This window comes from Lipomyces arxii, assembly GCF_038497795.1.
Source record: "Lipomyces arxii strain Phaff 12-163 unplaced genomic scaffold V1512scaffold_2, whole genome shotgun sequence".
Taxonomy (NCBI): domain Eukaryota; kingdom Fungi; phylum Ascomycota; class Lipomycetes; order Lipomycetales; family Lipomycetaceae; genus Lipomyces; species Lipomyces arxii.
The window spans coordinates 823,204-850,514 of NW_027117701.1; the positions used below are offsets into that span (position 1 = coordinate 823,204).

The 27,311-nt window shown below is 44.2% G+C and overlaps 16 protein-coding genes and 2 non-coding genes across 18 annotated transcripts; 8 read left to right on the plus strand and 10 right to left on the minus strand.

Moving 5' to 3' along the window:
- Positions 1-2: 2 nt before the first annotated feature.
- Positions 3-936, minus strand: V1512DRAFT_258345 (SMAD/FHA domain-containing protein). The gene has a single exon (XM_066915424.1). It carries the CDS (start codon positions 896-898, stop codon positions 107-109), a length of 792 nt encoding a protein of 263 aa, XP_066773703.1. The 5' UTR covers positions 899-936; the 3' UTR covers positions 3-106.
- Positions 908-2,794, plus strand: V1512DRAFT_234128 (uncharacterized protein). Its single transcript, XM_066914049.1, has 3 exons — positions 908-1,123; positions 1,174-1,249; positions 1,304-2,794. The coding sequence occupies exons 1-3, from the start codon at positions 1,111-1,113 to the stop codon at positions 2,694-2,696; spliced, it is 1,482 nt and encodes a 493-aa protein (XP_066773704.1). The 5' UTR covers positions 908-1,110; the 3' UTR covers positions 2,697-2,794.
- On the minus strand, positions 2,718-4,364 carry V1512DRAFT_258347 (mitochondrial carrier domain-containing protein). Its single transcript, XM_066915425.1, has 5 exons — positions 3,819-4,364; positions 3,532-3,770; positions 3,389-3,485; positions 3,230-3,346; positions 2,718-3,182 (listed from the first exon to the last, which is right to left on the minus strand). The coding sequence occupies exons 1-5, from the start codon at positions 4,012-4,014 to the stop codon at positions 2,830-2,832; spliced, it is 1,002 nt and encodes a 333-aa protein (XP_066773705.1). The 5' UTR covers positions 4,015-4,364; the 3' UTR covers positions 2,718-2,829.
- V1512DRAFT_258353 (uncharacterized protein) lies at positions 4,302-5,838 on the plus strand. Its single transcript, XM_066915426.1, has one exon. It carries the CDS (start codon positions 4,493-4,495, stop codon positions 5,738-5,740), a length of 1,248 nt encoding a protein of 415 aa, XP_066773706.1. The 5' UTR covers positions 4,302-4,492; the 3' UTR covers positions 5,741-5,838.
- Positions 5,722-6,787, minus strand: V1512DRAFT_258355 (uncharacterized protein). The gene is made up of 3 exons (XM_066915427.1): positions 6,641-6,787; positions 6,524-6,589; positions 5,722-6,462 (listed from the first exon to the last, which is right to left on the minus strand). The coding sequence occupies exons 1-3, from the start codon at positions 6,749-6,751 to the stop codon at positions 5,764-5,766; spliced, it is 876 nt and encodes a 291-aa protein (XP_066773707.1). The 5' UTR covers positions 6,752-6,787; the 3' UTR covers positions 5,722-5,763.
- V1512DRAFT_289463 (mitochondrial glycoprotein) lies at positions 6,785-7,887 on the plus strand. The gene is made up of 3 exons (XM_066918177.1): positions 6,785-7,042; positions 7,091-7,289; positions 7,344-7,887. The coding sequence occupies exons 1-3, from the start codon at positions 6,880-6,882 to the stop codon at positions 7,819-7,821; spliced, it is 840 nt and encodes a 279-aa protein (XP_066773708.1). The 5' UTR covers positions 6,785-6,879; the 3' UTR covers positions 7,822-7,887.
- On the minus strand, positions 7,718-8,864 carry V1512DRAFT_274185 (nuclear pore complex assembly-domain-containing protein). The gene is made up of 2 exons (XM_066917762.1): positions 8,667-8,864; positions 7,718-8,624 (listed from the first exon to the last, which is right to left on the minus strand). The coding sequence occupies exons 1-2, from the start codon at positions 8,833-8,835 to the stop codon at positions 7,858-7,860; spliced, it is 936 nt and encodes a 311-aa protein (XP_066773709.1). The 5' UTR covers positions 8,836-8,864; the 3' UTR covers positions 7,718-7,857.
- A 63-nt stretch (positions 8,865-8,927) lies between these two features.
- On the minus strand, positions 8,928-9,836 carry V1512DRAFT_258363 (uncharacterized protein). The gene is made up of 3 exons (XM_066915428.1): positions 9,554-9,836; positions 9,406-9,506; positions 8,928-9,355 (listed from the first exon to the last, which is right to left on the minus strand). Exons 1-3 carry the CDS (start codon positions 9,816-9,818, stop codon positions 9,023-9,025), a joined length of 699 nt encoding a protein of 232 aa, XP_066773710.1. The 5' UTR covers positions 9,819-9,836; the 3' UTR covers positions 8,928-9,022.
- Positions 9,837-10,304: 468 nt separating this feature from the next.
- Positions 10,305-10,391, plus strand: V1512DRAFT_t12. The gene has a single exon. It is a non-coding gene; the product is annotated as a tRNA-Thr (tRNA).
- A 444-nt stretch (positions 10,392-10,835) lies between these two features.
- On the plus strand, positions 10,836-11,346 carry V1512DRAFT_245800 (Mss4-like protein; the record flags this gene model as incomplete). The annotated part of the gene is made up of 3 exons (XM_066914395.1): positions 10,836-10,942; positions 10,995-11,214; positions 11,260-11,346. The coding sequence occupies 3 exons, from the start codon at positions 10,836-10,838 to the stop codon at positions 11,344-11,346; spliced, it is 414 nt and encodes a 137-aa protein (XP_066773711.1).
- Positions 11,347-11,850: 504 nt separating this feature from the next.
- On the plus strand, positions 11,851-12,804 carry V1512DRAFT_285192 (Mss4-like protein). The gene is made up of 3 exons (XM_066918042.1): positions 11,851-12,044; positions 12,091-12,310; positions 12,365-12,804. The coding sequence occupies exons 1-3, from the start codon at positions 11,938-11,940 to the stop codon at positions 12,446-12,448; spliced, it is 411 nt and encodes a 136-aa protein (XP_066773712.1). The 5' UTR covers positions 11,851-11,937; the 3' UTR covers positions 12,449-12,804.
- A 233-nt stretch (positions 12,805-13,037) lies between these two features.
- On the plus strand, positions 13,038-14,089 carry V1512DRAFT_258368 (Mss4-like protein). Its single transcript, XM_066915429.1, has 3 exons — positions 13,038-13,613; positions 13,667-13,886; positions 13,931-14,089. Exons 1-3 carry the CDS (start codon positions 13,507-13,509, stop codon positions 14,009-14,011), a joined length of 408 nt encoding a protein of 135 aa, XP_066773713.1. The 5' UTR covers positions 13,038-13,506; the 3' UTR covers positions 14,012-14,089.
- V1512DRAFT_285193 (uncharacterized protein) lies at positions 14,050-17,953 on the minus strand. Its single transcript, XM_066918043.1, has 2 exons — positions 16,793-17,953; positions 14,050-16,749 (listed from the first exon to the last, which is right to left on the minus strand). Exons 1-2 carry the CDS (start codon positions 17,779-17,781, stop codon positions 14,094-14,096), a joined length of 3,645 nt encoding a protein of 1,214 aa, XP_066773714.1. The 5' UTR covers positions 17,782-17,953; the 3' UTR covers positions 14,050-14,093.
- A 55-nt stretch (positions 17,954-18,008) lies between these two features.
- On the minus strand, positions 18,009-19,680 carry V1512DRAFT_274191 (cell division protein Cdc14). The gene is made up of 5 exons (XM_066917763.1): positions 19,342-19,680; positions 19,036-19,278; positions 18,940-18,990; positions 18,680-18,891; positions 18,009-18,630 (listed from the first exon to the last, which is right to left on the minus strand). Exons 2-5 carry the CDS (start codon positions 19,253-19,255, stop codon positions 18,289-18,291), a joined length of 825 nt encoding a protein of 274 aa, XP_066773715.1. The 5' UTR covers positions 19,256-19,278; positions 19,342-19,680; the 3' UTR covers positions 18,009-18,288.
- A 397-nt stretch (positions 19,681-20,077) lies between these two features.
- On the minus strand, positions 20,078-21,649 carry V1512DRAFT_258372 (uncharacterized protein). Its single transcript, XM_066915430.1, has 4 exons — positions 21,232-21,649; positions 20,638-21,175; positions 20,285-20,587; positions 20,078-20,237 (listed from the first exon to the last, which is right to left on the minus strand). Exons 1-4 carry the CDS (start codon positions 21,358-21,360, stop codon positions 20,218-20,220), a joined length of 990 nt encoding a protein of 329 aa, XP_066773716.1. The 5' UTR covers positions 21,361-21,649; the 3' UTR covers positions 20,078-20,217.
- A 4-nt stretch (positions 21,650-21,653) lies between these two features.
- Positions 21,654-22,928, minus strand: V1512DRAFT_258375 (Quinolinate phosphoribosyl transferase). Its single transcript, XM_066915431.1, has 3 exons — positions 22,710-22,928; positions 22,459-22,664; positions 21,654-22,409 (listed from the first exon to the last, which is right to left on the minus strand). The coding sequence occupies exons 1-3, from the start codon at positions 22,866-22,868 to the stop codon at positions 21,887-21,889; spliced, it is 888 nt and encodes a 295-aa protein (XP_066773717.1). The 5' UTR covers positions 22,869-22,928; the 3' UTR covers positions 21,654-21,886.
- Positions 22,929-23,038: 110 nt separating this feature from the next.
- V1512DRAFT_274194 (alkaline-phosphatase-like protein) lies at positions 23,039-25,165 on the minus strand. Its single transcript, XM_066917764.1, has 3 exons — positions 24,421-25,165; positions 23,853-24,368; positions 23,039-23,802 (listed from the first exon to the last, which is right to left on the minus strand). The coding sequence occupies exons 1-3, from the start codon at positions 24,757-24,759 to the stop codon at positions 23,152-23,154; spliced, it is 1,506 nt and encodes a 501-aa protein (XP_066773718.1). The 5' UTR covers positions 24,760-25,165; the 3' UTR covers positions 23,039-23,151.
- A 1,927-nt stretch (positions 25,166-27,092) lies between these two features.
- On the plus strand, positions 27,093-27,166 carry V1512DRAFT_t13. The gene has a single exon. It is a non-coding gene; the product is annotated as a tRNA-Ala (tRNA).
- The last annotated feature ends 145 nt before the right edge of the window (positions 27,167-27,311 follow it).

Genomic DNA, 27,311 nt, shown 5'->3' on the forward strand with positions numbered 1-27,311 from the left:
ATGTATGATACATGGAATTGACATTAATAGGAAATATCTTGAAACCGCCTTAACATCAGAATAAGTGCTATATATATACATACATATGTAGATACATATACATTGTTTATGCATCATCGTCTCTTAACAAAAGATACTCTCGAGAAGAAAATCCAAACATCACTGTGTCTTTAACTTTCAACTCAACATATTCTCTCGGTTTGATGCGTTCTCCATTCACATTCGTTCCATTAGCTGATCCCAAATCGTAAATGAACGGCGCTATCCGGTCAGTAGTTTCAAGATTGTCGTCGTCTTGCTCAACCACAAGTCGGAATTGAAGAACCGCGTGCTGCTTTGAACAACTCGGATGGTCGAGTGGGACGTCAACGACTGACCTGTCTCGACCAAATAGATACGCAGGTTGTTGATCAAGCGTGTACGTGTCTGCAATGTCGTCGCCTTTAAACATGTAGAATCTGTATCCCTTGTCTGGTTTACGTGAATCTGGAGGTTCAGTGTACTGTAATGACGTGACTCCTTTATACAGTTTGTCACCCAACAGCGCACCAGACTGTTCGTAATTCGGTATCTCTTTCTCAACAGGCGAACTCGACCGTGATTCACGATAGTTCTCTCGATCTATTTGTTGATACCTCATTCCAGGACTTTGTGATCGTTTCCGTCGTTTCTGAGGGTCAAACCTACGTTCTTCCTGCTTGATTTCATGCTGTCTATGCTCTCTTCTGTCGTCTCGTGAATGCCGATGATGTCTGTCTCGAGTGTCTTCACTCACGAATCCTCGTCTTGAAGGATGCACGAATTCGTCTGGTTCATTTTCTCGTTTGATTTGTGATTTAGACCTTGAATGTGATCTGTAACGTGATCTTCTATCTTTGTACTCTTTATCCTCGTCCATTCTTCTACTTGAAGTGCAGTGTGTCACTCTAATTGTTATATTGAAGTTGCAATGATTTTTGTATGTAGATCACAATTAAAGTAATATGTGTCACAATTAAGGTTGTGAGTTGTGACATCACGACAATTCTTCTCGATGTCTTCACTTGTTTACACTTGCTTACATACACACACATATTCTCTCTCTCTCTAATGTCATAATAACGCACAGTAATGGCAGATTCAGGTAGGTTTTTTTGCTTGCTTTTACTCACGCGTACTAACATTAATTCCCAGGTGCGTCAAAGCGGAAGCGAAGAGATTTAGCTCATGACACCCTTTCAATCTCAAATTTCATCACAATATTGTCCCAGTACGTCTCTTTTAATATAGTTTATATAGCAATTGACTGATTTTTTTTTAAAAGGGAAGATCCAGATAACAAAGTCTTGACTGAAAAGGTATTGCCTTCACGATCTTCAAAGCGTACTCGGTCAGAACAACCTTCGACTGATGAGTTGATCTCAATCAATGACAAGTTCAAGTCATTTGGCTATGACCCTCAAACAGCAATCTCAGATTTACAAACAGACCTCAAACTCGCGGCCCAGTCGGTGATTTCAAAACTATCGCCAGCATCTGAATTCTACGCGTCTGTCGACAAGTTTTATTTCTACGCGGAATCATTGTTCGCAAGACAAATTGAAACCTCCTCGGCAAGTACTCCTAGCCTAGACAATGTCGAGTCAGCAGAATCATCAGATGAAATTAGAGTCAGAGGGAACGACAAAGAAGTTTTGTACATGGTCTCTCAGCACGGCCCGCTTTTCTCATCTCTGTCAAAGAAATCAAGAATAGACCCACGCGAGTTCGACGTCCCTTCAATATTTAACACTACCAAGATCGTTCCTCTCCGACCACTGACATCGACCAACCGCAAACTAGGTCTGCTCTCGCCATCGCCCTACCACGCGGCAATCGGCAGAGCACCCGTTGTCACGGCGAATCTGCAGCCACTGCTGTCCGACTTCACACACCCGGTCAACGAAAAACTACCGACCGCCAAATGGCTGAGGTACGACGCGTATTCAAGCTTTGCACCGTCAAGAGACGAAGGTCATGTCATTGTCAGTGGCAGAACGGCAGCAGCAGTGTGGTACGATCGGATCGCGAGAAAGCGTGCGGTCCAAGCCGCCGCCGCTGCCGCCGCCGTCGCCGTCGTGCCAGAAGCCGAGTCCGAGCCAGCCACCTCGCCGCGGCCTGAATCTGCGCCTGAGTCTGCATCGGAGTCTGTGCCTGAATCTGCACCAGAGTCTGTACCGGAGCAGACTCCAGAAGTAGAACCGAAAGAGGACCAGGACATGACCGCGATCGACCCGGAACTGATTAAAGAATGGCTCGGGTCTGAGGCCAGCAAAGACTATGAGGCCGAAGCCATTGCAAACATCACGACATGGCTGTCACGGCTGCAAACATTACAATCGTCTCGGTACACTTCCGCCGCCCCGTCCGCGCCACTCGTGATCCCGCCACACGTGTTTCAGAACCCGCAACAGCTGATGCAGATGCAGCTTCAGCAGGCCCAGCTCCAACAGTACCTGATCGACGGCCCAGCGGTATCGGATGAAGAGCGCGAACTGGCGACCAAGCTGCAGACCGCGTTTGCAGAAATAGTCGCCCAGATTCCGCCGTACTTGGTCTCGGATTTGGTATCGGGGTTGATCCCAACACTGTCCCAAAGCACGGCCGGCAGTCTCCCACCAGACACGACGGACTTGCCTACTGTCCCTGCGCCACCGTCTGGTAGACGACGCCGGTGAAGTCTGCAGAATGCCGTAGGATGAGGTAGACGCGGTCAGGCGAGTGTAAGATTACTATGTACAGTTTCTATTCGAATATATATTACAAATTCCCATAAACTTAACCGGCAGTGTAAAAAGAAAGCGTCCAACGCTAGAACGGCAACTCAGGCTGCGACCTGGCGTCGAGCGCTTTCAATATTGTCTGATACACAAACAGCATGATACTGCTTTGGATCGACGTCCACACGAATCTCGGGCCGACGCCAGCAAACAGGCCTCGCATGCCCTCGACTTTATAAATCGCACTTAAAGCACCGAACGTGCTGTCGGTCTGGACCCTTGCGACGGTCGTCGACTGCTGCGGCATGTAGTGCAGCTTGGCCTTTCTACTGTCATTAAACTTGACGCTGTTGAGCGACGTGTGCGCAGGCGGTGTGCCGGGCGGCGGGAACGCGGCGCCGTGTGCGCTGTCGAGCTGGGTTTGGATCCGGGTCTTGACCACGTCTGCGCGTTGTTAGTTTTGGTCTGATATGGTGGCGGGTAGGACATACCCATTGGAGTGGTCATGACACCTGCAAGTCCACCTGCTGCAGCGCCGGTCAGGAATTCTAAACCGACACCGACATCTCGTGCTCCTATGATTGATTGTGCTGCTATCCTGAACCGTTCTATTGCTTAGTTAAATTCATGCAGGAAAGAAAGAAACATACCGTAAAATGCTAATTGTAATGCGGAAAATGGTAAGTCACGTAGCAGTGTAGCTTTATACCCAAAAAACAATGCCGCCGGTCCTTCTATTTTTGCAATCTACCTATTAGCCCAGCACTGCTTAATAATGGTTAAGAGGAAATACAGTCTTGATTGCGTCAAATGTGCCGCGATAGTTATATCCACTAAAAAAATGCGGGTTGTTGTATCGTCCTTGCAATTGCAATCTTGTTTTCAGCACTTCGCTCGGGACGTACACTATTGACGCCGCCAAGTCTCCTAAAAAACCTGCAATGAAGTATGATAATGTTTCTGGTACGCCGTACGCAATCATTCCTCGTTTCGTGTACTCGTACGTCCCAAAAAACATTGTCGTGCCCGGTACTGTTTCTTTAGTTTAGCTATGTTCAGTTAGAAAATACGTCGACGTACAGCTTCCAAGCATTGCAGGCACAAATCCTCCGTATAATCCTTTCCTGGCCCCTTCTTCTTTAAAAATAGTCTTGTACGCTTGCATCATTCCTCTATATTTTATAGCGTTTGGTGCGCCTTGTTGTCGAGTCTTGACTGTGTCCAATGAATGCATAGACGAGTCTCCCATTCCTCCTCCAATTCCACCCGCAATCATATTCTACTCATACTATCAGCCATAGACCTCACCATTTCAATAACAACATCACAAACATGTATTAATGGAGGATCAGTATCATCAGAATACACCGTCGTCGACAATGACGAGTCAGTCGCTGAACTTGCAAGCATCGCAATTAAGTCACAAGAACAGAAATCTATAAAACAGCAACAGCAAAACAAAACAAAAACAAATTCACTTTTAGTTCATGGCCATCCGCTTCTTCTGCTTCTTCTTCTTCGTCGCTTCGTCGCCTTTGAATTTCTGACAGTTTCGTACCTCGTGCATAGTCACGTGTCTTTGTGAGTGACTACTGTTGCTAATAGTCACGTGTACATACGAGTGACAAAATAGCCATGTCGGTTAGGGTAATACAAATAAGGAAATGTAAACAAAACAAACCACCTCAAATTTCAACGCGACCAGTTTTCTCTCGTCACTCGATTTTTGGTAAAATATAAGTCAGTTTTGGTTCATGTCTTCTTACTACAAGTCATCACGTTTAGGCTCACGACACAATACGACCACACTGCGCGGCGACGCACCGTCGTTCATACCCCATGCCTCGGCAGCCGCTGTTGACGTTCCAAAGACGCTCTCACGATCAGACAGCACGTCGAGTTTAATTTCTGTGTTTAAGTCGATTGGTAGACGACAGCGCCGTCCGTCTAACGTGTCTGACGTGGCCGAAGTCATTTCAAATCCCCCGGCCGCACCACCGTCGCGAGCCAGACATGAGGAACCGATGTTCAAGCAAATAGAGCGCACGACAAGTTCGGTGTCGTTGTTTATGCCCAAGATACGGTCACAGCAGGACGGGTCAGATTTGCGGTCAGACGCGCTGCAGCGCAGAAGGAAACTTGCGACCGGGTTCATTAAGCGCGCGTTCACGGATCAGCAGCCGAGTGTGCAAGAGAAAGATTCGGATGCGAGTTCAATCAAGTCTACGAGCTCGCGGTTTCGGTCATTTTCACACCGATTTAGGCGTACGTCGGTCGTGGAGGAGAACGACGAAGACGAAGAGGAGGATGACGTGGTGCCGGTGCTGGTCGCGCCGGTGGTTAGACGCAAGGCGTCTGCGTCTCGGTTACGAGGCAAGAAGGTGTACGGCGATGATCCTGAGACGTCGATGCAGCTGTTTAAAGCTTTACAGAGCACCGACGACCTTAGCCAGAGCAATTTCTACGCGTCACAACGCCGTCCGCAGCCGCAGTACTGGGCTGGGTCAAGTGCAAGCTTAGCACAGCTTGTGGACTCGGTGGACCGGAAAACTAGTGCTGGGAGCAGCATTTCTAACACCAGCGATGTGTCGACCACGGAGTACGCCAGCAGCGTCACGACAGTTGACTCGAGTCCTGATTTCGGTTCTCGTTCAGGCACCAGCGCGACTGTTTCTGGTAGTGGCGTATGCTGGATTGGCGAGGGTGGGAGCAGTACGCGGGCAGGCCGGGTATGGGATCTGTTCAATGACGAATCAGACGATGAAGACAGAGACGCGTTTGTAGTGCCCCGACTGAGGTCACGGACCAGCACGGTCACGTTAGATGGGCACAGGCACACGCTTTCGGCCGAGACGGTCGTGTCGATTAAGTCTGTCCGGTCGGCCAGGAGTAGTGGGCATGACTGGCGGGTCGAGCTCGAGAAGGAGAACGTACGAGTTGCCGGGACCGCGTCTACGAGATCGAGTCGGTCGTTTAGGAATAGTGGACATGATTGGATTTGATTGTGTGTGAGTGTGAATAATTGTTAGTTTGTTGAATTTACAAGTACATGAGGTTTAAGTGTCAGTTCGCGCTCGACCCGGGTCGCGAGAGAGACAAGCGACTTGTGCTGTTTGACCATTGTCCGCAACTCTGCCTCTGCAGACCCGGCCATGTTTCTCAAATCAGTCGACATGATTGTCCACACGTAGCCGTATATTGCCGCGTCCAAGACTCCCAAGTCCGAGTGATTAGCGCACAGAGTGTCCAGCGCGTGCAGTGCTTCACTCGCGTTTGTCAGTATGGTCTGTCTGACGGTATCATTTAACGGTCCATTGTTTCGTCGTAGCACTCGGTCTTGGCTGAGATACGTCGTGTACGCTAGCACTCGGGGTAGCAGTGACGGCACTGCTGTTTCGCCTGAACTGTACTTCAGCGCCATGTGACGAAGGACAATGTTGTTATAGTTCGAACCGTAGCCGTACAAGGTCATCAAATACGCGTCCCGTAACCTGACCTCAATCAGCGACAACACTGGCCGTAGCTTGACATGGTCGAACTCGGGCAACTTGGTCACGGCTGCTGTTCGTAACCAATCGTAGAATGATTTCGTATGAGGGTACAGTGTTCGTTGTCCTTTTTGTGGGGTCAAGTAGATATACGGTAGTGATTTTATAGGTGACGCGTGAATTGACGCGGTCACAATTTCAAACTTGTCAAGAATTCCAGCCAGTTTAAGCGTAGTCTAATGTTAATGTTGTTAGCGTACACGTATACCGTACGTCTCTGTACGCAATTCAACGTACAATCAACCGCACAGATTCAGGGTATATTGAACATTCAGAATCATCGTCAACATAAACAGTTCCAGACTAGACGTATCAGACCAGATCATTCTCTATATTCCATTCTATTACACGCACTTTCTTACTCTTCTTCTCTTTGATATTTGGCAAATCAGCAGGACCATACTCAACAAGCGGGAACTTGTCAAACACAGTCTTGACTGATTCAGGCACTTTTTTCAAATCCATCGTCTCTGCCCGTCCTTCTTGTCCGTCTGATCTCCTCGACGTCTCAGTCTCAAAGCCACGAACTTACCCGGCCTGTATCGTCCCAATACTTAAAATTTTCCTCGTTCTTCTCAGTATTACAACACAAAATGGCGTCACGAACTCTTATTCGAACTATTTTGCGCTCAGCGAAACCTCAGTTTAGCACTTCGTTTGTTGCTTCCCGGTCATCTGTCGGTGCAAGATCGTTCGCGTACTCGGCGGTTGCTGCTGCAAAGCATTCCGGTGGAAAGTTGGCCAAACCTCAGAAACGTATGTGATGTGATTTATAGTAGTGCTGAAGTCATGCTAATGTGAAAGGTGCCGTGTCGCCTGTGGTTGAACTTGCAAGTGTTCTTGACGAGGAAATTACGTTTGCTCAGGCTGAGCTCGAGGCAGAGACGGCCCAGGATGAAAAAGCTGCTGGGCTGGAGTATGTTAAACAGGCAGGATTCGATATTATTGCGCCTGAAGGAAGTGATGTGATTACGTTAAAGAAGACGGCTGAAGACGGTGTTGAGTAAATACACCTTGTGTTCATGTAGTATGACATAGATGATGCTAATATCAACAGGATCACGGTCAAGTTCAATGCCAGCACTGCGAACCCGATATTTAACGACGACTACAATCAGTTCGATGAAGAGTACAAGGACGAAGACGAACAACCTGAAGAAGAGTTTATGGACGAGAACGGAGAGGCTGTAGAGGTTCCGTTCCGACTGTTCCTGACCAAGCCTGAGGTCGGCACGTTTGCTTTGACTGGTATTGCTCAGTTTGGCGCACTCACGATCGAGAACGCAGTTTTGGTCAAAGACTCTAGTCTTGCACTGTCCGACTCGGCCGAGGACGAGGTCAAGAGACGGGCGCTGTACGATGGCACACCATTTCATGAACTCGACCAGAAATTGCAAGATGCCATGACGAAGTACTTTGAATCGTACGGGATTAACGATGATCTTGCTGAATTCATTGTCGACTATGCTAAATTGACAGACTCGCAGTTGTACTTGAACTCGCTCAAGGACATCAAGACCTTTATTCAGGGTTAATTCTGTTCTCTATATCTTGTACATAACACTTTTCAACTACAATACTTCATTTGCTCCTATCTTTAATCTTCGTGCTTTCTCTGCCCATTGTACACTGCTTCCAGTCCCGAGCGTGACCGATTTGTGCATCGTTGCGGCAACCTGTCTCGCATTGTCAACATGTCCACGGTATAGTTCACGTAACACGAGGATGTTTTTTGACGCGATATCTGGTCGGTCATTCAAACATCTCAGCATCATGACTTCCTCGTCCAAAGTTAACGGTAAATTAGCGATATGGTACGCCGCGTCTTTCGCACCTGACCGTAAACTGTACTCAATCATCGCACTCATGAACTCCTCTCGGTCTTCTTCAGCTGTCGTTCTGACGTACGTAAACGCACTCGACAGCGACAGTCTGCACAGTCCGTTCAAGTACAGTAGCATCAAACTTTTAGATTCCAACTCCGGGCTCTTGATTGCAACATACAGTCGCACGTACTGAGGCCCAGCCTCGCTGTGCTGCAGCAAACTCGAGAGTAATTTCTCTGTGAACGGTAGCATGACCGCCGGCTTGGTTAGGTTCGTCATTGCGGTTTTGAAATCAAACCTGTCGAGTGCGTGAATGCCGTCGAGTAAGTACTTATACGCCGGTGGGAGTGGACAGCTTTCTGCGTACTCTTCTGAGGCCGTCGTGGACGTAAAGTCTTTGAGTATGTAATAAATCAAACATTGTTTCTTAAGTGTATCCGCGCCTGAAAACGCAATTTCTTCGTGTAATTCAATCAAGCCTTGTTTATTGCTCGGTGGATACATTGTAACGACTACTCAATTAGCCAATATCTTCTCAGTATGAGGACACATACCATTCTGAACGTCTGCAATGTCGGACGAGAGTAAGTCAAAGAACAGTTTCCCATCAAGTTTCGTTCGTTGGTTGTTTATCGTGTTGTTATACTCGTCGTTGTAAGGAAACTCTTCGTCTGGATAGATCAAATCGAACGCGAGATCTTCTGTTTCGTCCATTTTGTCCATGTTTTGTCGTTTATTTACGTGAAATCAGGGGTATCGCAACAATTTTCACGATACGCACCATACGCACCATACGCAACGCCCAACAGCTAATATACGATTCATGACTATGACTATATTACATAATATACAATCCTCTATGTACAAATTTACTCCTATTGTATCATTCCACGTACGCAGACTACGCACTCTACGTACTCCGACCATGCTCCATCAAAATCTGAAAACTCTCATCATCGCTCTTGCCCTTCTCCTTCACATCTTCAAGTTCTTGATTCTCATTAAACTTATTCTTCGCCTTAAACTTCACAAACGCGGTTCCCATCTCGTCCAGCACCCGACGGTCCATATGAAAATGCTCCTCGAGTTCGGTTCTTGTCCATCCTCGTTTGCCTAGCTCGATGATCTCGGCCAGCTCAGACGCTGAGAACAAAGTCCGTCGAGTGGTCACATCCTGTCTTTCATGCTGTCCTCGTGCGTTAATCTCGTCTCTGGCTTTAAACATGCGTGCGACTGGGTTCATCTGTTTATTAGTTACATTTCATTAACGAGTCCTCTTCATTAACTACTTACTTGAAGATTATTTGACTGAGTAACATTTCCGTCAATATTGATAGGCCCCAGTTTCTTTAGCATATCATTCAAATAATGACTATACTCTCCAGTCACTTCACCTACTCCTGTCACTTCATATTCTTTCTTGCCTATCTGAAATACTCACCTCCAACAGGAAATTCTTCTAACCCCAGATCAGGGTCATTAGCCCTTTCCTTCCTAGTCTCATCATATGTCCTTCGAGCAGGTAAAATCGCACTTTCAACACTCTCAGGCTCAATCGCTGGCCGCTCAGGCACAACTTGCTTCTCCACACCTTCACGAAACTTGGCCGCGTTTGAGCGTATAATACTTTCATTGACTATGCTTCCTAATCCTCGCTCAGGTCCAGTTGGATATCGTCTACTTGTCCTTGAAATTGCTGACCCCATCTAGTTTGGTTCTTACTAAAAAGACTAAAAACAAAAAAAAAGGACAAAAATTCAATTATAGCAGCGGCTCAACATTTTGACTTTTATCAATTTGCCTCCCAATTCAAACGAATTTCTATTTTATTTAATTTAAAGCGCTTTATAATTTAATTAAAAATATAAAATTATTTTTATATAATTATTTAAAAAATTCCCTTTAATTTGATATAAATTTTAATTAAAATAATACGAAGTTGAAAATTATTCTACAACAAAATACGTCCTACTCAGTCAACGAGAGGAGAGGAGATCAAACGACACGACAAGTGAAAATGCAATAATCAATTTAATCTTGACTATTATTAGAGAATCCTCATATTCTATGAACAGACAAAGATAAATACAACATATATAACAAACGTATACAATCTCACTTACAAAGAGTATAAAAATACAAAACCCTCGAGTGTAAACTATCAAAAACCGTATTTTTAAAAATTTTTGACGGCCTCTTTAGCTTAGTTGGTAGAGCGCAGCACTTGTAATTCAACTTTAGAGATGCTGAGGTCAGCGGTTCAACTCCGCTAGGAGGCACTGTTTAGGGTTCTTCTTTATTCTTTTTTTTTTTTTTTAATTTTTTTTATTTTTTATTAAATTAATTACTTTTGTGGCCCTTAATTAGTTAGTGATGATTAAATAAATTTATAGATTCAAGAGAGAAGGAATTGAGAAGTTGTCGGAGTTCTCTTGTTTATATGAAGTTTGCCGCAGTACGCGCGGCTTTATTATTTCTAATCTACGTCTCAAAGCATATGATTCTATTGATATTTTCAGTCAATAATTTGAATGAACGAGTAGGCTATAATTGCTTGTCACTACTTGTAAGGTATTGGTGTTGTGATGCTATTATAGTGTCAATCTCTAATCAAACTCGGCTTGACCGGAAGCGCAGATGGAGCCTCCCCCTGCATAAAAGCGCTCATCAACATTATCTTTTTCTCCTTCCTTCTTCTCTCTACATCTGCACATACTCAACAAATGACTACATATCACGGATCTTGTGACTGCGGTGCGGTCAAATTTGACTGCGTTCTTGACAACCCAGCCAGTGCTATCGTTTGTCACTGCGAGAATTGCAAAATCAGGTTAGTTTCCTGTTGTAACTTTCAAGTCGAAGTCAATCGCTGACTTTATCAGAAACGGAGTGTTTGCTTCCGTACTTGCCGTGCCTGAAGACAAGTTTTCAATCACGTCCGGTGCAGACAAGCTCACAAAATATTCTTACCCTGGCGACTCCGGCAACCCTGTTCCAATCTTTTTTTGCTCGATTTGCGGTACAACCGTGTTCAAGGAGCCGGTCTCTATGGCAGGAATGAAAATCGTACTTGCTGGTACACTTAATAAGGCTTGGTTCTCGGTACGTTCATTGTGATGAGAAAATCAAAATACTAACTGGACATAGGGTGAGGTCAAGCCTACTGCATTCGTTTATGGAAACGAGAAATTTGACTGGGTCTCTACTGAAGGATTGAAGAATTTGCAGGCATAAATGTACAATACAACGATGGTTAGCATAGACATTCAAGACTTTGCATAAAAGTTTTGCATCTTTAGGTCCATCTCATCTGTATTTCCATTACTATAAGCATTCGTTATCTCAATACATTCTTGAAATGAACTCAGGGTCCATATGAAATGCCGCATCATATGCGGCGCTTACACTAGTTATCCACTGGTAGCGACATCCAATCCTTCCCCATAGACAAACGTTTTCTTTGTTCTTGTTGTGCATACTTGTATCAAATGATGCAGCTTTAGAGCTACAGTAGTCGTTTATTCGAGTCAAAAGTTGGATGGTTAAGTTAGTATGTCCCACTTGAGAAAGAATGGCCGTACCACGTCAATATAGTTAAAAGAAACAATGTTCGGCTGTCATAATAAAACAGTCTTATAAATTCCGGCGCTACGGCAAATTGCTGTATGATCACATTAATAAATACAGTGATCGCTTAGAACCGGGATCAAATATGCAGAATCTTACGTCACTGCAGGGCTAGGTTTAGCGGCTCGATCATCCCCGGCGGTATATAAACAACCCGTAATCTCTTCGGTCTCTTGAATCCCCCACCAATTCTAAACAATGCCTACTTATCACGGATCTTGCGACTGTGATGCTGTTCAATTCGACGCAGTGATTGAGAAACCTGCAGAAGCCATTGTCTGTCATTGCAATGAGTGCAAAATCAGGTAATTATTTAAGCATGCTCGGTTCAATTCCACTAACATCATTTAGATACGGAGCTTTTTCTACCGTTTATCCCGTTCCAGATGACAAGTACACAATTACAAAAGGTGAAGAGAATTTAAAGAGCTGGTCGTACGCTGGGGACTCAGGAAACCCAGTTCCATGCACTTTTTGTTCAATCTGCGGTACAAATTTGTACAGAGAACCGGTTCCGTTTGCAGGAAACAAGATTGTGATTGTCGGAACATTGAAGGAGCCGTTCTTCAAAGTATGTCATTATGTAAATCGTAAGAGTGAGGTAGATTGCTAATTCAAAATGTAGGAAGAAATCAAGCCATCAGGATTCGTTTATGGAAAAGCAAAACTCGGATGGGTTTCTTCTACTGGTTTGAAGGACTTGGATTAATTGTTCTAGTTTTTGATTGTAATACAATTGCTTTCTATAAACTTAGCATACAAAAGTGTAGTTGCGATTGCTGACATCAGCACATATTGATTGAGTCAAAGCGCGATAAGAACCAGATTTCGTGTAGCCGCAACGCGTGCGGCGCAAGCACGTACGTATTGTACTTCTGTCCTCTGCTTAGCACGACTTGTTGTTGATAAGTCATTAAGCAGTTGAGAAGATCAATTAAGTAATGATGAAATTGGTATGTTTGTATGTTTACAATCAAGGACAACTGTCTGGAGATGGCCTGAAAGTATACATATGAAAGTTGTATGAATATCTCAAGTGCTCAATAGATGTTACAAGCCCGTTAAGATTTCTAAATTCCTTGCGATCTGTAAGCAGTCAGCCATTTGATTAATTTCAATTTTATTCTGCTTAGTCTTGGTTCTGTTTGCGAAACTACGCATATGTATTCTTGTCATTGCGACACGACAGGCGTTTGATCTGTGAATGCGGTTCCGTGCACTACAGTCTCAACGGCCACTAAAACATATCCCATTGTTCATATAAACCACCCATTTATCTCTAACTCTCTCTTCGTTCAAATCAATTCACATACCCACGTATCAAAGATTTTGCGACTGCGGCGGTGTCCATTTCAACGTTATTATTGACGATCCAAACAATACTGATATCTGCCATTGCAACGAATGCTAGAGCTCCGTTCATCCCTTCCCATATATACTAAGTCACTAACATTATTAAGATACGGAGCATCTTCCGTCGTTATTATCGTCCCTAACGAGAAACATAACCTTACAAAAGGCACAGAATTGTTCAAGAGTTGAATATGCCGTGTACGTTCTGTTCAACCTACGGCACAAATCTATACAACGAACCGGTCCTATTCGCAGGGAATAAAATGGTGCTTGCTAGTACATTTAAAGAGCCTTAATTTAATGTACGTAATTCAAAATTGTGGTGATCAATTGATTTGAAACAGTCATAGTAAGACGTAGTACTATTAGTTGGGACTTAAACGTCTTGATCACGTCAACTAATCAACCACCAAAATGACAAAATATCACGGAAAATGCGACTGCGGTGCGGTCCAGTTTGACGCCGAGATCGAAGACCCATCAGCCGCCATCATCTGCTACTGCAACGCATGCAAAGTCCGGTCAGCCTTTTCTCTTCCCTTTAAAATTGATAATTCATTTACTAATTCATCAGCTACGGCGCGTTCTGCCCAGTCTACCAAGTCCCCGACGACAAGTTTACATTGACGTCTGGTGCAGACAAGATTAAGTCCTATACGTACACTGGCGACTCGGGCTTACCTGTTCCGTGCTCGTTCTGCTTGGTGTGTGGGACAAACGTGTTTCGTGAACCTCAGTTCTATACTGGCAAGAAAGTCGTCATTGCTGGCACGTTGGGTGAGCCGTGGTATAATGTCAGTATCAATTGAATCATAAAGAGCTACAATTAATCGTACAGGGTGAATTGAAGCCGAGCATGACCGTCTACGAAAACGAGAGACTGGGTTGGATGTCTGCCGGAGATCTTAAAAGTCTTTAACTAGATAAAATAGCATCATAGAGGACTAAACAATATCATATAATAAAATGATAATTAAATACATTAACCAACTCCAAATGACCTATTCTACACTATACTTTGTAGGTTTATACAGCTTCAGCAGCAGCGACGAACACACAACCGACACCGAGCTAAGAGCCATGGCAAGACTAGCCCACGCAGGTGCCAGTCTGGCATGGTGGTACGGATAAATGACTCCAGCTGCAATTGGCACGCCGACCATATTGTACACACCAGCCCACAAGAAATTGAATTTGACCCGTCTGAACACGAGTCTGGAAATGTCAAGCAAGATCAGAATCTGCGTCAGTTGAGACGACATCAGTACGAACTTGGCAGACGACAACGCAATCTCGGACCCAGACCCGATCGCGATCCCAACGTCGGCCGCAGTCAACGGCGGCGCGTCATTAATTCCGTCGCCTACCATCGCAACAATCGCCCTTTCCTTCTTGTACCGCCCCGAAAAAAACCCGTTCCGGCCCGACCCTTGATTCGCAGTCTTCTGCAACCACGTAATTTTCTCTGCTTTCTCGTGCGGCAAGACACCAGCAATCACATTATCCTCTTCGATCCCGACCTGCTTCGCGACCGCCTTTGCCGTAATCTCGTTGTCACCTGATATCATCCACGTTTGAATGTTACGCTTGTGCAGCTGCTCAACGACAAACTTCGCCTCTGGTCGCAACGGGTCTGCAGCTGCGAACAGTGCAATTACAGTGAACTTCGACTCGGCGTCGGTGCTCCGTCTGACAGCAAGCAAAATCACAGACTTGCCCTGCTGCTTCCAACTGTTCATCGCCTTGGCTTCACCCATAGACAACTCGGCACCATGCTCATCCATCCACTTCTCGTTGCCAATGATGGCTTCCACAATATCTTCATCCCCAGTCGCGCTCCTGACTGAACTGCTCGACAACTTCCCAACCTGACCTTTCAACCCGCGACCAGCAACCTCCGTAATATCATCCACCTTGACCGGTCCCAAATGCACTCTGTAGTCCGCCAGCCGCGAATTCGTCAACGTCCGCTTCCGACCAAACTCAACTTTTTCGTCATCAACAGTGCCCTTTTCCGAATCACTGCTCTCCAGATCTGAACCCTCAAGCGAACTCAGATCCGGCGCAGCATTCTCGCGCTCGGCGTACTCCAACACAGCCTTGGCTAGCGGGTGCGTCGAGCTCAGCTCAAGATCTCGCGCAATCTGGGTCGCAATCGGTTTCAGCTCTGGCATCAAAAACGCGGAGTCTGTCACTCTTGGCGCACCGCCCTCGGTCAACGTGCCGGTCTTGTCAAACACAACAACGTCAATTTGTGCACCTTCCTGAAACGCCTCACCGCCGCCACGGGGGAGTATGCCGTACTTCGCTGCAATGCCGGTACCGACAAACATCGCAGTCGGTGCGGCGAGACCGATTCCGCAAGGACACGCGACCACAAACACTGAGATAGCAAACTCAAGCGACCACACGGTCCAGCCACCAATATCAATATCAAGATAATTTTCAGGGAGTTTGCCCGTCACTCCGAGTCCAAGCCAAAGGACAAACACAACCACCGCAATCAAAGTCACAATCGGAACAAAATATCCAGTCAAGACATCGGCAACACGCTCGATCGGAGCGCGCTTCATCTGACCTTGTCGCACGACACTCGTGATCTGATCCAGCATTGAGTCTCCTTCTGGGGAGTCAATCGTCATGGTGATGGCATTTCCTCCAACGTGCGACGTACCAGAAAACACTTTGTCGCCTGGCCGTTTCTCAACAGGAAGAGACTCGCCCGTCAGCGCAGCCTCGTCAAATTCAGCAACACCAGCAACAACAATACCGTCACCTGGAGGCGACATGCCATTGAGCACGCGAACAGTGTCTCCAGTCTCCAAAAAATCAATTCCAATCTCTTCAGTCTTGTCGGTCTCAGTGTCGACCAAAAGTGCAGTACGCGGTCGTAAATTGGTCAACAGCGAAATGGCAGATGCGGTCTTGGACTTTGAGTACGCCTCAAGCAACCGGCCAATCAGTAAGAACATGGTCAGAAACACGACAGAGTCAAAAAAGGTAGTAGTGTAGCCCTGGGACGACATGTCCATCGGATCAGCCGGCGGCTCGGCGGCAGCTTCTAGTGCCAGCAATGCGATACTAGCAAAGTACGCAACTGTGGTTCCGAGACTCATCAGTAAGTTCATTGACCCAAACTTGAAAAGTCTGCGTGTAAATGGTACCCCAGCTTTCCACAAGCTGCGAACTTCCTTGATGGCCTTGGTGTGGAAAATATCAGCGGCGAAAAAGTACACGACCGTCCCGAGAAAAAACATTGCCCATATTCCCCTACCGACTCTACCAGCCCAGATCGGTTCCATGACCCACATACGCCAATGGCTTGACGACGGCAAAACCATCATCATGACGATACCTAAAATAAAAGTTGGGATAGCAGTAACGACGCTCAAAACTAGACGGAACACCAGCCGGCGTCGTTCAGTAAGCGCAATTTGCTGTGCCCGCTCTTCAAGTGTCGGTGGGTGGACGACCGTCAATGTGAACTGATCCGAGAGGCTCTGCAATTCCTTAATGATTTTGCGTAAAGTGACTGAAGGAACAGAAGGCACGTAAGTCATTCGGATGACATTGTTCTGCAACGAGACGGCGCCAGAATGAATCTCGATTGACTTGCCGTACGCTTTCAAAGTCTCATTGATGCGCTTGGGACAATGACTATGCCATTAGTATAGAACAACAAGACACTCCTACAACTTACTCGCAAAACATGCCATCAATTCTAACAATGACCGTTCGAGACTGCTTCTTCAACACTTTTGAGCGATCCTCAACAATGCTAATCTCCCCACATTCGTATCCAATATCCTCAATTGTATCTCTAATCACGTCCAGCTTATTTGGGTCGTTCACAATAAACGTGCCCGAGTTGGTAAGCAGCGTGATGTTTGTCTCCAGCACAAAGTCCACAGTCTTGAACATGTCCGTCAACGCAGCGACGCAAGACGCACACGTCATCCCACCAATCATGGCCGTGACCTTCCACGTCTTTTTGTCGTTCGCCGGACCGTCAACCGGAAGACACTCGACAAGCTCGCACTCGTATCCAATGTCTTCAATCGTTTCTTTGATGAGATCGGTCAAACTGTGTTTCGCCAAAATCACAATCGCAGAATTTCCTAGTAAATCAACCCTGCAATCAATCACGCCTTCAACATCCTTGACTGCAGCCGTGATGGCGTTCGAGCACGACGCACACGACATGCCTCCAACCGAAAACAATGCACGATACTCCAGTCTCTGCTCAATCGGGTTCTCGGTCGCGACGCTGGTCATGCTCACCGCAGACGAATCCTGACCATCTTTCTTGCTGTGAAACCGTAACGGATGCTCGGTATGGCATGCGTCGCAGTATTTTCGATGATGTCGCCGTCTGTACCAGTTCGCTGCGATGTTGAACGGAAACGGCTTCGTAGTAAACGCCGCATTGGCAAGCGACTTGTCCTGCGACGCGTCTTCGGCCGACTCGACGGGCTCAAACCCACCATGCTTCAAAGCAGTCTTGATTGATGCAATAGGTAAGCTGTCTGAATGTGTCATCTTCACGGTCTTGTCCGCGACCGACACCCCCACATTTGAAGGTGGAGGTGACAACGACGCCAAAATGCCAGTGATTGCTTTAACGCATGATGCGCAATGAATGTTACGGACGTGAACAACGTCTGTGACTAATGCCAGACTATCTTCCATTTTTCTGCGTTAAAATGCTTGCTTCTTTGTATACTCCGGAACAATGAGCGTAGCACTATCTCTATATATATACCAAAGAGCAAAATTTGCGCCACAACAGTAACATACAAGCGCCTTGGCAAGAATTTGTACAGAATCGCTTAGAAATAAGTTTTGAGAGCGAAAATGGAGCAGAATCTACACATACAAAAAACGTGCGGCGCACGGGACGCGAGTTTTCTGCCCTCCACCACGCGAAACTCTATCTCTATTGTGATAACGCCACAGTCGCACAAAATCAAACAAACTTTAACCCTAATTGTTACCACGACGTCGCTCTTCATAGTTACGTACAAAAGAAACTGCGATACCAAAAAGACAGGTTTAACAATAGTCATAATTCATTCATTCATTCATTCATCATTGTAGCATTTTTAATTCATATACCGATGGCAATATTGATCATTTTGAGCTGTGCATCGCTTTACAGTCATTAACTGCGGCATGGCAGTTATCATTACTTGACATTTAAATATCAAGATTTCCAAAAGGTCGACTATTTCGTAATTCCTTCACCAGACTATCGACATTATTCAAATACCTCCCTAGCAGTTTCTGTTTTTCCTGTGTAGTTCTTAGTTTATCTGTGCTGCCGTTCGAACTGATAGAAGTTTTTGAGGCCTTGCTGTCATCTGAACCGCTCTCTGACGAGCGTCTGCCAAGTTGCGGACTCTCAGTCTGAGAACTTTCTAGCTCCGGCATCAAATAGCAGAACAAAAATTCTAACACTTTTAATTTGACTTCTTTATCTGTGTCTTTTCGTCTGAATAATGCACAGATACTAGATAGTCCATCAAGTGCTTCAAATGTCTGTTTTTAATCAGCCCGCATTCATCATCGCCACATTGAAAATACATACCCTAACATTACTCCACTCTTCAACAAGCGCACATACCAAAGTGCTAACTGTGGCTCCTTGAATGGAAGGAGTAGATGACTGAGGCTCCAACATGTCAAGCAGAATAGTCATATTGATTTCCCGTGCAAACACATGACGGCTAGGAGGATGAACAAGTAAAACACCTTGAAGCAGATCTAAAGTTGAAAGAATTAATAAAGTTGTCAACTCATCTATAAGACTGTTAGTATGTGCATATCTAAATTTAGAACATGACGTACTTTGATCTTGTCCCAGTAATCGTTCAAGACATGAAACTAAACGTAAAGCAACTATTTCATCAGATCTATAATCATCTAACAATAACAAGTGCATACTGTTCCACTCAAATCCGTCTTGCAGCCGGAGAAACTCTTCGTACGCGGGATCATTGGTTACTCTATTATCAACCCCACTTGATGATTTCTTTGGCGACGCCGAACTGTTGGGGCGACAGATATGTGCTAACAGGCCTTCAATGTGTCGAAGCCCGCGTCTGATTGCACTGGGGTCGTAAGAAGAAAGTTGATCAAAAGCCGTGGAAAGCAAGTATTCCATCACCTTTGAGAAAGTATGCACGCCTGTAATGAAATATGGTCAGTTGTGTGCACTTCTTAAATCTTCTTGTAAGATCGCTTACTTACCTTCCACAGACTAAAAGAAAGGCAGCTTTTTTTAGAAAGAGTGCTGAATTTACAGGCGGTGTACTAGACTAAGGGGGACAAAGCACAGTATTATTATTTCAGTGCTTGTGCGTCCATTCGCCTGACCGTCAGTCTGAACGCAATATCTAGTAAATAAAAGTTCAAAAAAGCACCAAACAATGTACTGCTGGTAGCAAGATCACAAAAAAAAAACTCAAGCAAGCTGACAAAATGCGGCCAGCGGCTTGGGTGAGAGATAGTTATAAAAGACCCCCGGCGTCACTGTTGGGAGCAAAGACCAAAGTTGTGACAGCTCGAGCCAAAGTATTTTACTTCCAAAATAGGAAAAAACGCAGTGGCGTTGCCAGGGCAACGACGCGCAGGTCGTAGAGCGTCAAACGCGACGCGGTTTAGCGTGTACTTGCATTCTCCGATTCAAACATGTATAATATTGTAGATAATTCCAGAACTGTTTTATATTGCATTTGTGCTTACTACTTTATCGACACTTTTCATTATTTACGACATATTAAGGCATATCAGAATTAGAATCAGCTTGAGAAAACAATTCTACAGCCGTTCTTTTTGTTTTAAGGGGTAAGAACGCCGCCGTGCACTGGTCACCTACGTCATATAATGGCTCCGTATCACCCGGGCAGTTTCCAAAGGAGGTGTAAAGTAAATAAAAGAAAAGATCGACATGTACATTTGTCGATCAAATATACTTATATTCAAAACGGTATATAATCTGCGAAACTAAACACGAACTCCATATTATACTGTCATAACCAACCAATAAATTACACCTAAAGCTCCTAAACTAAAACCTCAACCATAACTATGTCTATCCGCCCTTCTGGGGCATCGAACAAGCTCTCAAACCTGTTTGATCCAGTCTATCGCACATTAGTTTGGATAAACGAACCCTCATACATTTGCATACCTATTATTCTAATCTCGGCATTACCATATCTGTTCATATGTGCCGCAGGTGCCTGCGTTTGCGAAAAGTAGTTCCTTGATGTCATGTGCAGCTCGATTTGTTTGAGCGACTCAGGCAGCAGCGCAAAAAACTCAAATGGCGGATATCGGAATCCTTTTAGACTGATGAATTTAAGCTCCGTACACCCGTTTAAAATGGGATACCATGTCTTCTGGCGGACCGGTGAGAATAAGTTAAGGTGCATAATGAATTGCTTTAAAGTAACCGGTGGATTTGACGCTAAACTTTTTAAACGTTCAGAAACTATTTGAATTAGTGAACGCTTTGTGAATACAGTACCCATAATAACTTACAAGTGAAAGCTTCGCATTTGATTGTGTAATACACTGTGAGGGACTCTAACTTTCTAAAGAGATTCATACTGAATGGAAATTTCCACTCGCAATTCACAATCTCTAATTCTTTGACAGTATTCAGTAACGGCATTAGTCGTTCCTCAATTGGAGACCCTCCTTGCAATCGGAAAAAGTCCAGATGTAAGACCTCAACAGTTTTAAACGCATGCAAATCAGCGATATCAAACAATGCAGGCCTAAAATTTGCTTGACTAGACAGCAACCTCAGTTTTCGCACATGGGTGTTTGGTCTTAGATATTGTAACCAATTAGATGAGCCTGAAAGCGTGAGCTCTAAAGACTCAATGTTGTAACACTTCTCCAGAACATCTTGCAGCGTGTCTGATCGATGCCATTCACCCCAACTGGAAGGAAACTTTATTGACAGTGACTTTATGTATGGGATCAATGGTTCGAGTGTCGTCTCAAGTTTGGTGTGAAATACGTCAATAACCTGCCATGTGACTGTAACATCCGACATCCGGAACTGCTGGCTCTGAAAATCGTATCAGTAAATCGATTCTAACTCAATCAACTGCTTCACCCACTCACAATTTGAAATAATCGCTTGCACGTGAATCCTAATGACTCGATGTCGGTCTTCTGTGGTTCAAGCTCATCAAAGATTTGGACCAAGATCTCTTGTGGCAGCTGCGTCAACTGACACGTCGGTACCGTCATTGTTTATCTGGTTCCAATGTAAATATACAATATTCAATTTGACAAACAATTGCTGCTGCCAGCAATATATATTGCTATTGGCTCTCAAATGTTTTGGGTGTAGGTTGTTAAGATCCAAATATCTCGGGTCAACACGCTCTAGGCTTATTACGTGAGCAGTTTCCCGATTACTCTACACGCACAAATTCTGATATTACTCTCAGTCCAGTCCAATTATGTGCCCTTTTTGATGGCTTGTTTTCAACTATAAATCTACAGAAACAAATTAATTTCCCAAATCAACTATTTCTTATCCCCACATGTGTCTCCGTGGTGGACACAAATTACGTCAGTCATCAATTGAAAGGAGCTGGGGGGTCTTGTACCGTTTATAATCTTCACCTCCACTGTACATATAGCTATTAGTATTGCTGTAGTGAAGCAACTCGCTATATTCTAAATACATTTATATTTCGATGTTTCAATAGCTTCTCATAACGTTTCATATCAACCAACTAGCACACCGTAGGCATGCAATGCAACACATCTAATGATCAATCTTCATGTTAAAGTCAATAACCCCTGTCCCCTGATGCACCGAGCTTGTGCTGTAAATGTCAATTGCATTCGTCAAGTACGCCGCTATATTCTCTTCCCTCAATCCTCCGGAGCATTCGAGCAGAAACTTCGCTTTACCTGCCCATCTGGTCTTGACCCTGTCTGCTGCAGCAACCAGCTCGTCGTTGGTGAAGTTGTCAAGCATGATGACGTCCGCTCCGGCCGCAATAGCCTCGTCTGCTTCATCTTCAGACTGACATTCAACTTCAATCTTAGTTGAGAACCCACACGCTAGTCGCGCGGCTTCAACAGCTTTGGTGATCGATCCCGTGGCCCAGACGTGGTTGTCTTTCAGCATGACCATCGATGACAAATCGTGACGGTGACTGTCAACACCGCCGACCAACATGGCGTATTTTTCTATTAATCTAAAGCCCGGCGTCGTTTTGCGTGTGCCGGCAATGATACCTTTGTAACCAGATTCCCGTGCCAGTGTAATCAATTTGCGAGATCTGTTACATGTTAGTCTGTCATCACGGCAATAACAACAAGCAACTGTACTTCGTCGCAATCCCAGAAGCTCTGGCAATAATATTAAGCAGTGTCCGCTCGACTAAAAGCAAATTGTTGACGGGCCCTGTGACTTTGGCAACCTCGACCTTGTCATTTTTGCAGTCAATGTAAGCTCCTTCTTCAACCAGCCATACAATTTGAAGACCACATTGATCAGCCAGCTCTTGTGCGAAAGGAACACCTGCCAAAACGCCCTGTTTCTATTAATACCAACAAAGCACACAGATAGAGTTACTCACTGATTGCTTGCAGTTTACAGTCGCGCTTTTCTCGGAATCACCAACTACAAATCCACCAACGTCGAACGAAGGGACGTCTTCAGATAAAAACCGTCGTATGTCATTCTTCCACTCGCCACTTGCTGGTAACAGATTTTTGTATTTTAGAGATAATGCCATTGTGTGTGGTTTGGCTGTGCTTGAAAAAAGATTCGATATTTATTTCTGGGGTAATCCCGAAAATTAGGCAGGATAAACTCTAATTCGACTCCTAAACCTCAAAAATATTATTGCTGTATCAATTGACTTTTTTGAAACAAAGTCTATATTAGGCTACCATTTGCTCTCACTTTTATAAGACTAGCTGAACATTTATTATACCACTTTTACAAGAACTCCAAATCTAACTTTCAATTCCAATCTCGTGCATATAAACCCTGTCATTCTAAAAACACTTAGCGGTTTAATGTTTGTGTCCAGCCGCGTGCATCAAACCATGCTCGTGCTCGTAGAAATAACGCTTTCGAAGTTTAGCTTCTTCTGAAGGAGGAGCAATTGATTGGACAAAGCTCTCGTTGGCATTAAGCATTTTGGTAACATTGTGAACATTAAGATTTAGCTGAGCGGCCATGAACTGGCCAACATCGGTATTTTCGTACGAGCCGACCATTTCCATGGTGTTCATCCCGTAGCCAAAAAGAGTAATATCAACAGCGGTATGACCGAGAGTAGACCAGTTAATAGAAGCGCGCTTAGAAAGCAGCTCTCCAATATAAATAGCCGGATCTTCAGACTCGACTAGTGCACTAACTTCGGCAGCAGTACCGTTCAGAATGCCGTACGGCTCAAAGACTTGGGTAATGACAGCAGCCTCGAGTTCTGATGAAGAATAGTTTTGAGCGGTAATTTCGCTGTATATGTCAGCGTAAAATCCAGCCGTGCGTGAAGCAGTCAGGACACCAGGATACCAGAAATAATCTGGAGTACCAAGGGTAAGACCACCACATTCATGATCAGCACATGACAGAAGAGCAGTATCGGGATGCTTATCAATCCACTGTCTAACAGTGAGCATTGCTCGGTTATACTCGAGGATATCGTGCAAATGTCCAATCTATTGCACGTTAGCTTTTATCACATCTTTGCTTATTGGATAAAACATACAGGGTCATGAGCATGTCCGGCATGGTCAATCCGAGATGCTTCCAAAAACAAAAAGTATCCTTTCTCTGTATCCTCGGTCACAGTGTCAAGCCAGTTTAATGTAGTGGAAACCATTTCAGTCAAAGAAGGCTCAAGCTTCGAGTCCCGATCGGCTTCGTACATCATGTGGTCAAGATTAGGAAGGAACGCAAATGGGAGTGAGGCATTTGCGAATCCGTTGCGAAGGTTATCAAAATCCGTGCGAGTGTCTGTCATAGTCCAGCTGCTGTTTTGAGCATAAGACCAGAGGTCAAAATCGTTATCACGGCAAGAATCTGGATCTGAACTGGGCAAAAAGAAGCATCTGCCACCGCCCATCATGATGTCGACAACACGTCCAAGCGGATGACTATAACCAATGAGCTGATCGGCAATAGTTGACTCTTCATCGCGATCCCAGATATGAGTAGCAAATCCGGCAGGAGAAGCGTGCGTTATTCGGGAAGTCACAACCAAACCCGTGTGGTAGCCAGCAAGCTATTATAAGTTAGAAGCTGATAGTAACAGACCAGTCAAGTCGTGACCAAACCTTAGCAGCCTCAAAAACAGATCCAAGTGGTAAGTAGTCATCATCTACACCAATTGCACCGTTATACGTCTTGACTCCTGACGCATAAGCAGTAGCAGCAGCGGCAGAGTCAGTGACGTAGGTGTCAGTGGCTTTGGTTCGGACATAGCCAATGGCCATTTCATCGACAGGCAATGTGACAGTATCATTGTTGATGAAATTCGCGTAGTCTCTAGCAAATACTTCTGACGCAGGACCATATCCATCGGGAAGAAAGAAGATGTAATTGCGGGGCGTTGCAGCTTGAGCCTGCAGGATCGGAACTGCGGCCACGATGATTGCGATTGATAAAATTTTCATTGTATAATACTTGACAGAAATGCTGCTTAACTTAAAGAGTAGTCTGTCATTGAAGCAAGGGGACACAGTTTTATATAGACATTATCTGGATCTGATGATACTGTAGGCAAAGTGGAGCTCTGACCTGATGCCTAGTGTTGTCATAGGCCATGTAAAAGCAGTCGACTGCATCCACGGTACAGTCAAACGACGACTTGAATGGTTTGCTAGCATTTGACGAGAGTTAGCACGTGGCGAACTGAAGTGGTTTCAATGAGCGAATGAAAGATGAGTTGGTTTGGAAAATATCGTATATATTAATTGCCAAGATCAAATCTGGGCAAAACAATAGTCATAAAAAACCAGTCCAAGTAATGATAGTAAAGTCGACAAAATCTTGACAAACTGAAGACAAAGTGTAGTGAGGAAAGGAAGAGCAATTTGATATTGCAAGCACGTGCGGTCATTCATTTGCACATATCCAGAAGCCTCATATAATGCGGCTCCACGCAAAACGTCTCTTTGTCCTACTTCCCCGGACTACGAGGAACACTTCTCCAGGTTTGTCAATGCTTTTTTACAATTGCAATTATAACTTATCACTGCATATTTAAATAGCTACCTATCACAACATTTATTTGTGACAAAAAAGAAAGTCGCAAATTTTTTCTATTTTCTAAGCCCTGGACCGGTATAGGACCTCAATTACTTGGCACTTGGCAGCGAATTAGTGAATTTTCAAACCAATAATTATACGTTTGAATGCCATGTGCTAAGTAAATCGTATTGTTTTATGTCATATTATACGTTCATAGCAGTCCAGACTCATTGAAACCATCACAAAGATTTTAGAAGCAGAAAAGTAATTAGCATTAACTAGTACGTAATTAACCAATCAATGATATTTCAGTTTCAAAGCTACAGTGCTAACTGCTTCTAGATTAAGTAGAATTTGTTAATACTTCTACTGTAAGCTCGATTTTGTGTGTAAATTTACCAACGATGGCCAAACGTTAGTATTCATTGAACAGTGATTTGTACGTTAACTAAGCCCTGCAGTAGATCATTCTACCGTTAATTAGATTCTAACATATGCGATTTTTTTTGAGCCCTTTGACAATATTTCCCTGCCCATAATTTTTGTATTTTTAAGCAAGACATTCTATAGCTTTATATCCATTGTAATTCAAGTGGCACTGTGAGCTCTTGGTACACGAAATAGGTATTACACTAATTAACAAATACGAATCTCTATATCTTTTACAAATGAAAAAACGGAACTTTTTCATAAGGACTTGAATCGGAATTGTAGTTTGTACTGTATACGAGCATAGAGTTGTATTATTAAAACAGAGAATACACGTATACGTAACTGAGAAAACTTAAAATACTAAGAAAGACTAGCATTAGTAAAGCGCGTGAGATCTTGTATTTTAATTCAAAGAGAAATGTTTTTCTCACACGAATCGTCTTTACAAACACTATAATTAGTTGTTGCCAAACATGCACTTTATTTAAAAATATTAAAACAAATTACAATAATCTTTCGGAAGTGGGACGGGAACAGCATTCATCAGTTTATATGTTGGAGCCCTGACGTACGCAACGCCATAAAAACCTAAACTAATCAGGGGTATTCGTACGCAACCGCTCAAACAAGAGCAAACGAAGGCACTACAGCAACAACATATTGCACATTGTGTTGACTAACGGAGTCATTAGAAAATTATTGCTGTGCTGTCACGAGCGTCCATTTCGGCTATACAACTATGATCCCGCATAATATGTTACCGCCGCCCAAGTATTTAGCTCTATATTTGCCGATTTCCAGGCAATCACTTCTTCTGACAAGATACGGCAATATTTCAAAAACGCATTACTTTTGTGGAATTATTAAACAAGCTGTCGTACACACGTAAAACCCAGTAAATAATAAACTTATGCCTTAGTTGTTATGAGGTTTTTTGAGCTAAAAACGACTTTTGGTCGCGATTTATTAACATAAACGTACACCAAAAAGATCCGGTGCAACTTGGGCGTACCTACAAAAAATTTAACAAAAAATTTAACAAAAAAGAATTCTATGCAAACATATATGAAAGAAATGTGCCCGCTGTCACCCCGAAAATCCCCAAAGAAAACACACAACACCTGTGCGACCTTGCTGCCAACGAGCACCAGATTATTCCTTGCTTCTCTCAAGCACCTCACGCCTCCAGACCACATGATCCACATACAACAGGCAGAAAAACGCCCTCTTTACTTAATTTCCTAGATTATACAGGCTTGTCGCTTTGTAAGAATGTGAGAATTCTGGGTTCTTTATTCCCAGAATCCTCACATTCTTATGAAAAGGGCATCTGGTGTAGTTGGTTATCACATCCGCTTAGCATGCGGGAGGTCCCCGGTTCGATTCCGGTGTTGTCCATTTCTTTATTTTCTTTATTCTCTTTATTCTCTTTATTCTCTTTATTCTTTTTATTCTTTTTATTCTTTTTATTCTTTTTATTCTTTTTATTCTTTTTATTCTTTTTATTCTTTTTATTCTTTTTATTCTTTTTATTCTTTTTATT

Bases quoted from the DNA above. Each gene is read 5' to 3' on its own strand.
- V1512DRAFT_258347 (XM_066915425.1), bottom strand. From the start codon at position 4,014: ATGATTGCGGGTGGAATTGGAGGAGGAATGGGAGACTCGTCTATGCAT. The intron at 3,771-3,818 runs GTACGTCGACGT...CTAAAGAAACAG, and splicing joins GCCTGCAATGCTTGGAAGCT to TACCGGGCACGACAATGTTT. The intron at 3,486-3,531 runs GTATTTCCTCTT...GCTAATAGGTAG, and splicing joins CATTTGACGCAATCAAGACT to ATTGCAAAAATAGAAGGACC.
- V1512DRAFT_258372 (XM_066915430.1), bottom strand. From the start codon at position 21,360: ATGACGGTACCGACGTGTCAGTTGACGCAGCTGCCACAAGAGATCTTG. The intron at 20,588-20,637 runs GTAAGTTATTAT...TAATTCAAATAG, and splicing joins CAAATGCGAAGCTTTCACTT to TTTCTGAACGTTTAAAAAGT. The intron at 20,238-20,284 runs GTATGCAAATGT...AATGTGCGATAG, and splicing joins TGCCGAGATTAGAATAATAG to ACTGGATCAAACAGGTTTGA.
- V1512DRAFT_258368 (XM_066915429.1), top strand. From the start codon at position 13,507: ATGACAAAATATCACGGAAAATGCGACTGCGGTGCGGTCCAGTTTGAC. The intron at 13,614-13,666 runs GTCAGCCTTTTC...CTAATTCATCAG, and splicing joins TGCAACGCATGCAAAGTCCG to CTACGGCGCGTTCTGCCCAG. The intron at 13,887-13,930 runs GTCAGTATCAAT...TTAATCGTACAG, and splicing joins TGGGTGAGCCGTGGTATAAT to GGTGAATTGAAGCCGAGCAT.
- V1512DRAFT_285193 (XM_066918043.1), bottom strand. From the start codon at position 17,781: ATGGAAGATAGTCTGGCATTAGTCACAGACGTTGTTCACGTCCGTAAC. The intron at 16,750-16,792 runs GTAAGTTGTAGG...CTAATGGCATAG, and splicing joins ATTGATGGCATGTTTTGCGA to TCATTGTCCCAAGCGCATCA.
- V1512DRAFT_274194 (XM_066917764.1), bottom strand. From the start codon at position 24,759: ATGAAAATTTTATCAATCGCAATCATCGTGGCCGCAGTTCCGATCCTG. The intron at 24,369-24,420 runs GTTTGGTCACGA...AACTTATAATAG, and splicing joins CTGTTTTTGAGGCTGCTAAG to CTTGCTGGCTACCACACGGG. The intron at 23,803-23,852 runs GTATGTTTTATC...AACGTGCAATAG, and splicing joins CCGGACATGCTCATGACCCT to ATTGGACATTTGCACGATAT.
- V1512DRAFT_258363 (XM_066915428.1), bottom strand. From the start codon at position 9,818: ATGGGGTCAGCAATTTCAAGGACAAGTAGACGATATCCAACTGGACCT. The intron at 9,507-9,553 runs GTGAGTATTTCA...TGACAGGAGTAG, and splicing joins AGAAGAATTTCCTGTTGGAG to GTGAAGTGACTGGAGAGTAT. The intron at 9,356-9,405 runs GTAAGTAGTTAA...ACTAATAAACAG, and splicing joins CTCAGTCAAATAATCTTCAA to ATGAACCCAGTCGCACGCAT.
- V1512DRAFT_274185 (XM_066917762.1), bottom strand. From the start codon at position 8,835: ATGGACAAAATGGACGAAACAGAAGATCTCGCGTTCGATTTGATCTAT. The intron at 8,625-8,666 runs GTATGTGTCCTC...CTAATTGAGTAG, and splicing joins CATTGCAGACGTTCAGAATG to TCGTTACAATGTATCCACCG.
- V1512DRAFT_258375 (XM_066915431.1), bottom strand. From the start codon at position 22,868: ATGGCATTATCTCTAAAATACAAAAATCTGTTACCAGCAAGTGGCGAG. The intron at 22,665-22,709 runs GTGAGTAACTCT...TAATAGAAACAG, and splicing joins CTGTAAACTGCAAGCAATCA to GGCGTTTTGGCAGGTGTTCC. The intron at 22,410-22,458 runs GTACAGTTGCTT...AACATGTAACAG, and splicing joins GCTTCTGGGATTGCGACGAA to ATCTCGCAAATTGATTACAC.
- V1512DRAFT_258353 (XM_066915426.1), top strand. From the start codon at position 4,493: ATGTCTTCTTACTACAAGTCATCACGTTTAGGCTCACGACACAATACG.
- V1512DRAFT_274191 (XM_066917763.1), bottom strand. From the start codon at position 19,255: ATGGAATACTTGCTTTCCACGGCTTTTGATCAACTTTCTTCTTACGAC. The intron at 18,892-18,939 runs GTACGTCATGTT...ACAGTCTTATAG, and splicing joins ATTACTGGGACAAGATCAAA to ATGAGTTGACAACTTTATTA. The intron at 18,631-18,679 runs GTATGTATTTTC...GATTAAAAACAG, and splicing joins AAGAGTGGAGTAATGTTAGG to ACATTTGAAGCACTTGATGG.
- V1512DRAFT_258345 (XM_066915424.1), bottom strand. From the start codon at position 898: ATGGACGAGGATAAAGAGTACAAAGATAGAAGATCACGTTACAGATCA.
- V1512DRAFT_258355 (XM_066915427.1), bottom strand. From the start codon at position 6,751: ATGGATTTGAAAAAAGTGCCTGAATCAGTCAAGACTGTGTTTGACAAG. The intron at 6,590-6,640 runs GTGCGTGTAATA...TGATACGTCTAG, and splicing joins AAGAGAAGAAGAGTAAGAAA to TCTGGAACTGTTTATGTTGA. The intron at 6,463-6,523 runs GTACGTTGAATT...CATTAACATTAG, and splicing joins CTGAATCTGTGCGGTTGATT to ACTACGCTTAAACTGGCTGG.
- V1512DRAFT_289463 (XM_066918177.1), top strand. From the start codon at position 6,880: ATGGCGTCACGAACTCTTATTCGAACTATTTTGCGCTCAGCGAAACCT. The intron at 7,043-7,090 runs GTATGTGATGTG...CTAATGTGAAAG, and splicing joins GTTGGCCAAACCTCAGAAAC to GTGCCGTGTCGCCTGTGGTT. The intron at 7,290-7,343 runs GTAAATACACCT...TAATATCAACAG, and splicing joins ACGGCTGAAGACGGTGTTGA to GATCACGGTCAAGTTCAATG.
- V1512DRAFT_234128 (XM_066914049.1), top strand. The intron at 1,250-1,303 runs GTACGTCTCTTT...TTTTTTTAAAAG, and splicing joins TTCATCACAATATTGTCCCA to GGAAGATCCAGATAACAAAG.
- V1512DRAFT_285192 (XM_066918042.1), top strand. From the start codon at position 11,938: ATGCCTACTTATCACGGATCTTGCGACTGTGATGCTGTTCAATTCGAC. The intron at 12,045-12,090 runs GTAATTATTTAA...AACATCATTTAG, and splicing joins TGCAATGAGTGCAAAATCAG to ATACGGAGCTTTTTCTACCG. The intron at 12,311-12,364 runs GTATGTCATTAT...TTCAAAATGTAG, and splicing joins TGAAGGAGCCGTTCTTCAAA to GAAGAAATCAAGCCATCAGG.